The 13,241-nt window shown below is 38.0% G+C and overlaps 1 protein-coding gene across 3 annotated transcripts in view; it reads right to left on the reverse strand.

The window, feature by feature from the left end:
* Window positions 1–625: 625 nt before the first annotated feature.
* Window positions 626–13,241, reverse strand: part of NKD1 (NKD inhibitor of WNT signaling pathway 1) — a 106,399-nt gene continuing 93,783 nt past the window's right edge. For all 3 annotated transcript variants that reach the window (XM_042821465.1, XM_042821466.1, XM_042821467.1), the window contains exons 8-11: window positions 11,859–12,006; window positions 10,715–10,799; window positions 5,254–5,384; window positions 626–4,534 (exon numbers count right to left, since the gene is read on the reverse strand). In XM_042821465.1, the coding sequence (XP_042677399.1) occupies window positions 3,960–4,534; window positions 5,254–5,384; window positions 10,715–10,799; window positions 11,859–12,006 (939 nt within the window). In that variant the 3' untranslated portion in view covers window positions 626–3,959. The remainder of the gene's footprint in view (window positions 4,535–5,253; window positions 5,385–10,714; window positions 10,800–11,858; window positions 12,007–13,241) is intronic.

The raw sequence follows: 13,241 nt of genomic DNA on the forward strand, positions 1-13,241 counted from the left end.
CTACATCAGGAGAGCCTGTACTTCAACCATGGGCAGAACTGGGTCTTAGTTTCTGTTAGTGAATAAATGATGGCTGGATGTCTGAAAGACATTTGGAAGTGCTTTATGATACGAATATAAAGCACAGTACTTCTGCTCATTTTAATCAACTTACCAGCTTGATCTCTTATACGTCTCTATTTAATATCAGCTATTACAAAACCATCAGCAGTAAGATGCATAAAAAGTAAATACTGAAATCACTGCCTGCACATTAAACCTACAGTACTGGAATGAAATTATGGGCACCCTGAAGCCAGTGACAATCTGGTAGTTTTACCAAAGATTTCACTGGGACAGAGATTTTACTTTGCTACCCTTAGCTTTGTTCACTTTGCATGAGGTACTCTTGAAGTTGTGGGAAGAGCTTAGCAATCCTTATTTTAGAAAGCTTGGTTTTCTCAAAATTCTAAGTAGCAGAGCAAAATTTTTCAGCTGAAATGTTCATTAGCAAGCAGAGCAAATTTGGGGATTGCCTTCATTTTGCTGAATTGTTTTACTTAAAAATAGAAAAAAGTGAGGGAAAAGGCTGCTGTTTTTGTTTGAAATCGCTTAATGCCATTCCATTTTATTTTCAAATAGTAACAACATACTAAACTCTATTTTTTTCTCCTTGGAAATTAAATGTTTTGTTTGACCAGAAACTAAACTCTTTTAATTTTAGATTTGGCCACAGTTTTAACCCCTCTCACTCAAACTATAATTTGTTAAGGTTTTCAGAATTAAAACCAACCTGAAAAATCAGTTACATGACCCAGCTCTAATAGTAGGGGACAAGAAATTTAATTTTTAAAGTTAGCACTTTAATTATAAAGCCAAAGCATAGCAAGTCCATACCTCATGATCTGATCCTATTTCCAAAAACGTTAATGCAAGCTCTTTCATCAGTGAGATCTGCAAGCACTGACAGCAATTGCAATAAGCTCCTGAAATCCACGAGAAGAAGAAGGAAATATACTTTCTGAACTAGTAAAACTTTAATGAACAGGGGGTTCTCTTGGCACAGTTTTTGCTGTTAAATAAATAAAGCATTTAGTCAAAACCATCTATATTTACTATACAAAATACTGAAAAGCAAACGTTTTAAAAGATACGGAAAGTTCGGGTTCTGTGAAAAGAAACTGTGCTACATGTTACTCACACTTAATGCACATAACACAACTGCAGAACAGTATTTAGATACTGCATGTTCATACATGGCCGGTGTAAAGTTTTAGCATGGGGATGCCACGTTATTAGCAGATTGTATTTCACAGGATCTAAACAAGGCAGAATGTGTCTTTTGAATCTCCAAATATAAAACACCAACCAAATTAAAGCAAGGCTGTATTCAATGGCCAAGTTGTGTTACATTCCAAAGCTCACTTGCACAGCTAGTACTGCACACTTCTCATTCAGATGGAATTTTGTTGTTGGTGCTGTTATCTTTTCAAGCAAAATTATCTTTGAGTGAGCGGGCCTTTATGCCCCTTTGCAGCCCTTTCTTAGAAAAACCTACAGCTCTGAGAGCATTCTAGTTTTCCAGAACATTTTCTGGTTTTCAGCAATGGTCTGCATTAGAAAAATTGACAAGGAAATAACTCCCACCTCCCAGTCTTTCTGACATATGTCCCACTGAAAAGAGAACAGCTTTACGTATGTTTTCAAAACAAATAGCATGGCATCCCTCCTTGGATGGAATGTACACTTGTGTGTTTGCATGCGGTATAACGTAAGTCACTCGAATACATCAGACTTTGTTAACACTATAATATAAATAAGCTTATTCCTTCTACTAGACATATAAATGCCTTTTTTTTGCAGTCCATAATTATATATACATTGAAAAGAATGATATACAAGCAGCAAAAAAGGCTTAGACTAGAACAACGCAGTGGTAACTAACCAAATTTGTGGCCTTTTCACGTTTTCAATACAGAGAGTTCTGAATATAAATATTTTTGGACTTTAGGAATTTAAAAAATAAACAGAACAGTATAGTTGTCACACAGATCAAACACATTTTCAAAACATTTTTTTAGATTTAACAGAATACACTGTTGACAGCTTAAAAAAAAAAAAAAAAAAAGCATTTTTTTTTTAAAGAGGACAAGAAGCCCAAACTACTGCTGATTCAGGGAGACAAAAGATGGACTTATTTACCAAGAAGCAGCGATCCTACTCCCATTCCAAAAGAAGGCAAAGCCTTCAACTTTTTATGTAAAAGTTGACGTCTCTGCGTTCTGAGGAAGGGCGACATCCCTCTAAATGTGGTCAGCAGTTCTGGCCAGCACTCCTTTTTGGACTGATCAACTCTAGTCAGTGAAAAGATAATCATGAAGGGCTTATAACAATGTGGGATAGTTACATTTTACAATATATACTATAGACAAAATACCACAACATTTAAAATAATTAAAACCAAAAGCAAATATGTTTGATAGAACAGTTATATTTTTATGTGAGGAGTTCCCTACTTCAAAGTACCAAAAGCAATGTAGGTGATTTTCAGTCACTTTCTACCTGCAAAACAGTGAACTTTATAAAACCCAACCAAATGTATTATAAAGCTGGGCCCCACAGAAAGTAAATCTTGACTGCACTGACCCTTTTTTCCACTTTTACAATTTGCTTTTGACTTTCAAATTTCTCAGCAGCCAGTACGGTCTTCTGAGCATGGTCTCATTCTCCCTCATAGAAAGGAAGCTCTTTGATATGAAAAAAATAGAAGAGGCCAGAATGACTGTGAAAGATCTTTTTTTACATGTTGAATTGTCTCTAAAATGGGAGAATCACAAATTGCTAGGTGCTGCAGAAATTTAAATTGGAGGCACCTATGAAAGTGCCATGTTACGTTTTATAATGTCACTGTTACTGAAAAAAATCATAATGTTAATACTCAAACCACAGATCTCTAAAACACAACAAAATGTACCTGAGAGTGTGCATATTTATATATATATATTTATATTTATATCTTATATATATTTGCCAACATTTAAAGTGAGAAAGTATATTTTCCTCAATTCTTTCTCAAAACAAAGAACTGTGGATTTAAACAAAACAAAAACCCCAGATAACCCCTCTGCTTCCCAAACCCCCATCAATTGTACTTATGGCCCAAGCACTAAAGTTTAGTGATGGTTTTGAGAACACCATTTCACATCCTCCTCTTTTCAAATGGTTACCCCAGACAGAATGGAGAGTAAGCAAGAGAAAAAAAAAGTGTATTTAAATACTACTCAGTACATAACAAACTGTATTTGTGTCAGTGAAGAATCTCAAAGAAAATAAAGTGTAAGTTGTACAGATGTAGCTCTGTTGACAAGTATAGCTAATATTTCCATGTAATTAAGATAATTTGAAAGGATGTGAACACAAACAGGCTACACCAATGCAGTATATTAAAATTCCCCCTGTAGCACATTACAATCAATAAAAAGAAAATAAAATCTGAATAATACTAGAGGTAGCAGCTGTTTGTATTTTCTGTTATTCTGAGCATCTCTGGAGTCCAAAACTTCGAACATTGCTCCCCTGATAAAAGGCTTGTGTGCGATCAGCCGACATACAGCAAGCAGACTGGTAAGCTAGATGTCTGCAATAGTGTTTGAAGTATCTTTCCTTCTACAATGGAAGTAGTACTTGTAAAGAAGTGCGTTGACGACCTGCATTAAATCACAGCTCAAAAAGCTATGGCTGTTTGCTGTTTTACAAGCCACTTTAAAATAAAAATCCACAAGTTGTTTAAGTAAGCTATGCAGTTCCACAACATATAAATAGGGTGAGTTTCAAGAGTTCCATATAACCTCTAAAATAAATGCTAGCTGAATATTAATGGAGTAACAATAATATTAATCAGTAATGCCTTAGTTCTGGTGTCACAAGAACGTGCTTCCTTCATATGGGATGATTCCTGGAGGATGTTGGTGGGATCTGTTTTATGTCTGGTAGAAGTGATGGTAGTGGTGGTGGTGCTCGTGGTGGTGGTGGTGTTCATGTCTCTGTATCATTTGTCCAACTTGACCTTCATATAGAATGACTGTTGGCAGGTCTCTCACATGTTCCTTTTCTACAACTGTCCCTGGAGACTGGAAGGTTTTGCACATTTGGTGATTCTCCTTTGCTCTCTGCTTATGCTTCTTGTGAACCTGCTGAGACTGCAAGGGGAGATAAGGAAGATTCTGGCCCACCCGTGCACTTGGGGAGGCCATTGGCATGGCCCCTGCTTGAAAAGGTTTATTTCTTACTGCCCTTCCAGAATGCACAGGAGCAACATTTTTACCCTGGGCCTTGGGAGATCTCACAAAGTGCTTGTTTGAGTCCTGGTTCCGGAGCCTCTGTTGGATTTCTGCAATCTTGGCATAAGAACTCTCAGCCAGATTGATGTGGCTTGGATCCACCACTTGAGATTTCCTATGGTGGGCATGGAAGGTTTCAGGTTCGTGGGAACGGGATCTAGTTTGACTCACAACTCTGCTTGGTGGGTCATGTTTTTGAACTGCTGGAGGAGAACCTAGAGAATAACAAGCTGGATTAGTCATCTAGTATTTCAGAGTTTTAATTAGTAACATACAGTTGGCAGGGATAGCATTATCAGCAGAGTGAATTTTTCCTAAGGAAGTAAATGCAATTATAACTGTCTAGTTTAACTGCATTTAATAATTTTGATTGGTAAATAATACACACACATATATCTTCATATGTAAACATATATTCCATTATATGTATTTAAAAGTTCTTGCATTTCATTCTCTTCCATTCATCTATTTGAAATGCACCAAAATAACTATGAGCAGAACAGTAAGAACTTGACAGAGGGCAGGGGGAAGAGAGGAAATCCAAATTACTTTAACTGGGGAACCGAAAGCAAAATTCCAGATATGAACCCATATTCTCTGATTTTTTGGTCTGTAATGAGTACAAAAAAAACTTCCAAATATATGCTGGTATCATCTTGAGAATGACCTCTACTATCCAAAAATCAATCCTCACCTCACCCATAGACTAAACTTAATAGTTCAGATACAAAGATTGTTCTCCTAGGCTCACCTCCAAGTTTACCTACACAAACAAGTACTTCAAAGCAGGCTTGCAGCACATTAACCACTCCATTGTGATTCCACCTTGCAGCATTCGCACAATTTTTTCCTTCAAAATTCCTTTCCCCTGATGTGGAACATTCAACTAAAGAAAGAAAAGACCAAAAGCTTGCAACATAAACTACCAAATTACCTGGCCCAAACTTTGATGTGTAGTTTTCTATTCCTGCAAGATCCAAATAGTGGTTTCTCCTTTCAATGTTCTCATCAACACAATGACGATAGCACTCACTTTGCTCTGGATTGTTCTCACTCTGGTGATATCTGTCAGCAGAAAGCAAAATTACAATTCAGCAGAAGTTCTTTATTGTTGTTATCACCATCTGCAAATCAACAACTAATGGCCTCTTTGAAGTGACAGGAGCCGCTCACAAAGAAACAACAAATGCTTGAAATTCTGGGTGACCAGATTTGCTAAGTTGATAGGCTTGAACTGGCTGTTCTTTCCTCTAATATAAATTGACCCAGATGTTGCAAAGCAAAGGAGGCTTTCCAATTGCATCACACATACAAAACCAAATAAAAATGCTTCAGGGATTTATTACATTCTATCTTAGAGCCAAACCATTCAACTGATTCTCTAATCTGGATATGCCTGCTGTTCGATTCACCTCTGTCCCCACCACTGTTAGGAAGTGTGAGCACTGGGGGAAGCCTTGTGTCAAATACACACTTGTGTATCTGCTTCAGAAAGACAAGCAGCAGGTGTTGTAACTAGAGAGAATCTGGGGAGAAGAGGTGTTGGTAGGACACCTGGAGATAACTGCTGCTTTCCAAAACACAAATAATAGGGTCAGATCAGCCACTGGCTCCAGAATCTCAACTCCTTTTCCTGCTCAGCTTTGCAATTTTATTTATAGCAGAACTATTTCCTGTGAATGAATATCTGAAATACCATTCATTTATGAGACAGAAAAAAAGTCAGCTAGAGATTTATAGTTGTCCAAAAATTTAATTTCAGCAGTTTAAGTGGATGTTTGCAGATATGAGCAATGTATCTTCAATATAACAAATAGGACAAGAACTGCACGTCATTCAGATACTTCACTTCAAAGACCACAAGATGCTCTGCTTTTTCATATACTCCATGTGACTGCAGTGATGTCAGCCCAAGACTGGAATTTGTTCTTGCATCTTATATGAGTTGCTAAGTACAGGTTCCATTCTATATGGTAGCAAGTACTCAGTTTCCAGATTTCCAGGCGTTACTGGAAATTGCTCTTTGGCATGAACTGCTTTCCTGGTCTAGGGTCACACTATTCAGGACATTACAGAACTGAGTTCCTAGTGTCTGTGTCATACAGAGGTCTTCAGGTTCTTTGGTGAATGTCATAAGACTTGACCTACCTGGAAAATAATTTGGTAGAGGTAGAGTCTCCTGAATGAAGGAGAGCCTTCCTGGAAAGCAGCTAAGCTGTAAAGACTGAGTCAGCTTTGAATTTCAGAAGTGACATGTGGTACTGTCAAAAAAGAGGGAATGTCCAGATGCTCTTTATTTTTCTAGATAGGTTGCCAGCTAGGTACCCTACCTGCAAAGACACCTTAAAGGTTGTTACTCTTTAGCAAATCAACTTAAGAGATCTCTGGGGTAGAACTTGGCTAACTGATGTTGCCAGGTTGTCTATAGAAACTATCAGCACAACACAATACAAGCACTGCAGACAGTGCACAATCAACCCTCAAAAAAACACTGTTGGGTTTGATCCAGCACATTAAGTAACACTGCACACAGCACTGTCTGTTGAAAACAGAATTAACAGAAAACCTGTTTTTTTTTTTCTTGTAATAAATTCCATCTCTCATCAAGATATTGAAGAAAAGCTATGCCAGTACTGCCACAGCCCTCCATTCTAATAGCTTTCTTGCATGCAAGATGGTGTTCAGCAATACAAATACACACAGCAAAGCAATTATACAGTGATGAGAGATGTGCTTCACTGTCAGAGAGAACTAAAAGTACGTCTGAGAATGGAGCCATCTGGCACCCAGCCGCACTGTGCTCTTCTGCTTGTGTATGGGAATATCCAGGCATGCATCAAGCATGCATCACACACAGTGTAACAATACACGTTTCTGCTACTGATAAAGAGGGTAGATTTCAGCTGGATATAAGGAAAGTCTTCCACAGTGAGGGTGGTGAGGCACTGGAACAAGTTGCCTGGAGATGTGGTGAAAGCCTCATCCCTGGAGACTTTCAAGGCCAAGCTGCACCAGGCTCTCAGCAACCTGATCTAACCGTGGATGTCCCTGTTCACTGCAGGGGAGCTGGACTACGTGATCTTTAAATGTCCTTTCCAACTAAGGATTCTGTGATTCTATGATATATATTTGTTTTTAATAAAAAAAGGCATCTATTTAAGAATTGTGGAGTGTATGAAAGCTCTGTCTAAAATTCCCACACTGTACTGTCATTCTAATGGTAAGTATACAGCAACACAGTGGGTAAATGGAATAGAGTGGTGACAGAGTTCTGGGCAGAAAAATGCAGAGACATTTCCTGAAAGCCACACTCACAGATAACATACAGCTTAGAGCAGCCAGGGATAAATCAAGCAGGGAAGAAAGAGTGAGAGAGAATGTGCATCCATAGTAAAATTAAGATGTTTAGAGGCTGGTGTGCATCATATTTTCCATGTTGCACTAAACTGAACAAACCAGGGTGGCATCAGGATATCCAACTCACAGAGCTGCCTGCCAGCTCTCTTCCACCACCATTTTCTAACCTCACATGCCAGGCAAGCTAGCTATGAATGTAGTTGCTTGATCTTGATACTTGCATCAGCCCTACGGGTGAAAACTTCTGCCTGTAGCTTCCAGCAGTTGAAAAATCTAACCCATTTATCTCCCACCTTCAGGATAAAAACATTCCTATCTTGAATATTAATCACATCTTGCCTAGAATTCCTAAGTGACTGAATTTGTGAAATGTGTGCACCTCTCACAAGTTCTCATTGCTGCTCTTGAGGGGAAGCTCCAGTGCTAATATCATGAGACAGTGATGAGGCTCAGCTTTCCTGACAGCAATTTAGCCAGAGTGCACCAATACCAATGCAGCACACACAGTGGCCAGACTTTTTGTCCTGTCGACATTTGATGAGATGGAATGAAAACTGTCAGATGTTGACAGTTGCCTGATGCTGCTCCACAAAGGTACATATTTGTGCACTCTAGGAAGCCTCCTACCACAAGGATGAGAAAGACAAATGCAGCAGGGCCAAGCATCTACCCTAATATTTGATGCCTGTGGATATGAATGAAAAGAGTGCCATTCCTAAAACATTTCCAAAAACAGGACTTTAAAGGTGGATAAGAGAGGGACTTGAAACTGAACGATGATTTTTGCAATAGATTATCAAAGAGTCCATTAAGTTTAAAGAGCAAATCTTTGTCAGTGGAAACCTAGGGATCACTTTTAGACCAGTAAGCAAAAACTTTCTGTTTACACTCAGTGCTCTTTATTTCATGAAAGATCTTGTACAGAGTTACTAACAGAAGTCATCTTTAATTCTGAAATTTAATCCAGCTGCCATTCACACAATGGAATAACTCATTAACATTTTCACTCTGTCCAGAAAAGGGAGGCACATTTTTGTTGTCATTTTTTAATAAAATTGAATGCTCTTTCTTCTGATAAATTTATCAAACTCAATACATTTTTTTTTTAATAAATATCCCTAAATCTAAGGAAAGCCAGAATTGATTTTTATTTTGCAGCGGAAGGAACAAATACAAATGCAATATGATTACTATGGCATTTCTGTAAATATTCTTGTCTTCCTTAGCATGAAGTAGAAAGTCCTAAATGAAACTGATACTATACACTGAAATGACCTATTTGGAGCAACAGATCACATTAAAATGCATCAGAATCATCTGCATTTGCTTTATTTTCCTACCCATTAAAATACCCAGTTCAGAAAAGGAATAGCACACCTACATTTGACTGAGAGACAAACATTTTTCCTAGCTGTAAAAAATTTAATGCTTGAAAAATACATTGCAAATGACTAGCATATACTCTGAAGTTCAGTGCCAGAAAGAAGTCACAACAACAGGGAGACAGATATTCTTGCCAGCCTTGCAAAAGGCATGATTACACATTTTCAGAAGAAAAAACCTGCTCAGGACTGGCATCCAAAATAATACTGTACATTCTGTTAGGAAAGAACTAAAAGTCCTTTTTTTGTCTGATCTCTAGATGGCTGCAAGTGTACCCACAGCTGTTCAAAAAAGAAACTACTGTGCTTGTGCTCTACTGGAAATGGATGCATTCTGGGGAAACGGCTTTAAACTAAAAGAGGTTAGATTTAAGTCAGATGTTAGAAAGACATTTTTTACTCAGAGGGTGGTGAGGAGGAATAGGCTGCTCAGAGAGGTTGTGGATACCCCATCTCTGGTGGCACTCAAGATGAGGCTGAAGGGATTTTGAGCAGCCTGAACTAGCGCACGGCAGGGGGCTGGAACTGGATAATCTTTCAGGTCCTCTCCAACCCAAGCCATTCTGTGATTCTGTATAAGTCATGCAGGCTGGATTCCATTGAAAAACAACAAACAGGCATTTTTTCAAACAGGCATTTTTTCAAGTAGTGATATGTTTTCTGAATTTCATGAATTAAAAAAAAAAAAAAAAAAGGAATGAAATGAAATGGTCCTAGTTTTCCTTCAAGATTACAATAAATGTATTGGTTCTAAGTCAGCAGGCTAATTCTTACACAAGTGATACTTAATAACTAATTCCATAAAGGAGCACCTGATATGGAAGTGGGGAAGCAGGGTTTGTGGCAAGTGGGAGTCAGCAGAGACAGCTACTCTGCTAAGAATGCTGAGATGAATTTTCTTCTACTGACTGCACAAACATACTCTGCCAGCAGGGCTGAGCCACACACAGCTGCTGTAACCAGAACTAGTGAAGCAGAAGGGAGCATGAAGCTAGCAGCATGCTGGAAGCTCTGGATGTTGCATACCCAGTAGGACATGCCCTATGAAGACTGCTTTCTGCAGAGCTGAGTCTGTCTGCTCTTCGGCTACGAGCTCCATTTTCTCCTCATTCTGCTCAACATTTCAGTGCCAGCTCAAAGCTGCTTCCTTCAGGAGGAAAGGCAGTAGGAGAAGTGGTTATGATCCACTGAGCAAAAAAGCCTGGATCTAATTGAACTGACCAGTGAAAAAGATGGGCTGAAAGGAGAACGGGGACAGGCAGGAGCTGGCATCTATGAAGATGAAAAGATTTCAGGACACTTTTAGCCAGAAGGCTGTATTGTATTGCTTAAAATTCACTAATAGGTACAGTATCTGCAGATAGCATCTAGAGAGACATTACATGTCCTCTGTGGAGCAGGCAGAAGAAAAAACAAGAAAAGAACTTTTCCACTTAAAAGAAAGAAACCTAAAATGTAAACAAAACTTTGTTGCTGCTTTTTTGTACAAAGTATTCACACATTGAAACTATCAGCTGCCTGTTCCAGGGAGAAAAAACACTCTAATGCTGCTGCTTTAATATTTTTAAATAAATAAATAAATACAAATTCATCAATAGTTGAAGATCCCTCAAAGCCACCCAGTTCCTCTCAGAAGGCTCATTTCTTTTCCCTTACCTGAGAGAAGCTCGTTGCTTCTTTTCAGAGCTTCTTAACTCTTCACTGGCTTTGCTTTCAGCCCTATGCCTTGCACTCTGCAAATCTGCCAGCAAGAAAAAAGACATTATTCTCACATTGCTGTCCTTCCTAATCAGTATAACTAACATGCTACATGGCAAATACAATTTTTCTAGTTCGTAGATCAAGATGTGATGCATCATTTCATAAAGCCTTCTTGCAAGTGCTTTTGCCCACAGGACATATTTTAAGCAGACATAACCTTGGCTGTAGGACATTAGTCAGGGTTGGGCTGAGGGCCATTTGGTTGGTTAAATGGAGCCACATTCACACTGATAAACTTGTCCCTCAGGAGGGCTTGGTAGTTTGGATTTCAATCTTGCACTAATGCATGACAAAGCTTTCCAGCAGTGCAAATTTTCTTACGTCTGCACTTGGCTGAGTAGATGTCTATATTAAAACCAAGATATCAAGGCTCTTATCCTGGATAAGGTGCTCCACATTTTTTACTGAAGTATTACACAAAACACTGTAAGAATTTTAATTTAGTACTACTTAACCTACTGAAGCAATTACGATCATACAGTTATTATTAGAGTGAATCTAAGGTGAACAATCCATCATAGTATAAGCCATTTTATAACAGCATGCTCCTCCAGTATTGAAAAAATGTGTGCAATTTTTACACATTGACTCACAAAGTTCGGTTACGCTTAACTGTTTATTTTTATCCAGCAACAGTGATAGGTACTTGCAAAAAGACTTTTTATACCACACCTATTTTCACACAAACTGAACACTGTAATAATAGCACAGTTAGAGTGGCATAAATAGAAAAGGCCTTAAATCTGCCTTTCAGTACACAAACACAATTACACAACACACACAATTTTTCCTCTTGTTGCTGCCAAGAGAAAAAACTCAATCGGAAGCAGAACCCTAATTAGCTTAGCATACATGGAAAGAAATGTAGGCAATTTTGTACCTAAGATCTTAAAACAGATTAATGGGGTTTGAAATAGCCACAGAATCATTTGCCTTAAATATTTATTTATTTGTATTGACAAAATATGAAGATGAATGTTTAAGACCCCCTTAAATTTTTTCATCATTTTTTTCCCCGTTGTTGATCACACATCCTTACCAGTATGATTTAACAATATACTTTTCTTCTTCTGGCTGCCATCTGGTGCCACAGTAAGTTTCACTCGCAGAGTTTTACTGGAACTAGGAGAATGGTTTACTGATGCATCAACTACCTCATAGATGGTATGAAGCAAGCTGGTAATATCCTATGATGGATTGAAACACAGACAGATACAATATTGTGAATATTGTGAAAACTGTATGAATCCAACCTCAATACTCAAGACCAGTTTAGGCCTGAGTCTTTTAAATGCTTAAATATCCTCAGAAGTCACTGAATTCAGAAGAACTGATCTTGCACAGAACCTTGCATAAAAGGATAAATTTTTCTCATCTGTTAGCACCCACTTTTTCCCAACAGAGACTGTAAAGGATCTGACAGACACAGAAGGAATGATTCAAGTTGATCCATACTCTTTCTTCATCAAATGGTTAAGATTTCTGAAAGAGGGCAAACCAGATTAAAACAATAACTAAAATACAAGGTATTCAAGTTTCCAAAACATGATATGAATGAATGAAATTGTGTTCTGCCTTTATTTTCTTTTGGTTTCAGTAGAACTCAGGGATAATTATTCATTCTGCAGTAAAAACTGAGTTCACTTGACCAAAACAAATGCAGCAATTGAAGAAAAATTTGGACATTTTTACATCCCCAGTAAATCTTACTACTTGCTTTTTTCTTCTTGCATGCCTAACTGGACGATTATATAGAGGAAAACTAGTAAGAGATGTGACAGAACTGTAAACTTCAGGTTTGGAAGCAGCCTGTCTGTTACTCAACCATATCTGTACTGTGACCTAGCTTACTTTGCAAAATTTCTACCAGTTCTGAAGTTACAATTTTGAATAGCAGAGATTATCATTCCAGTCTATTACAGAACGTTCTTGTGAAATCTTTGAAGGCAATGAGGCATGAACAAATGCTGACATGTCCAGCTATATTGGAGTAAACACTAGCCATTTTCATTGTTTCAAACAGAAGAAACCCCCAGCAGAAACACCACTTTTGTAGCCAGAATATCACACAATCCTCATTATTTAACCAGGTTTGAAGGTGACACAGAAATACTAATTTCTGCTCACACAGTATTAAAGAAATACTAATTTATGGCCAGGACAAATGGTTTTACAGTAAACGATCTTCCAGCTCAATAGCCAGATTGAATAACTGAAGTACTAAGGACTGAACAGCAGGCCTCAAACTGAAGTTGACCACTACGTGAATCTCACAACCAAGCGTTATCAGTATCCAATCATTAGTGAAATATGTATGATCATTAGTGAAATATGTATCTTGAACAAAACATCTCATTTGCGAGAGATGTAGCTTAGATAAAGCGTTATAAGAATGCACAAACCTTTCCTTGTTTAGAAGTAT

The sequence above is a fragment of the Centrocercus urophasianus genome, unplaced genomic scaffold (assembly GCF_019232065.1).
Source record: "Centrocercus urophasianus isolate 14NV4802_14NV808 unplaced genomic scaffold, USGS_Curo_1.0 seq_2, whole genome shotgun sequence".
Lineage (NCBI taxonomy): Eukaryota > Metazoa > Chordata > Aves > Galliformes > Phasianidae > Centrocercus > Centrocercus urophasianus.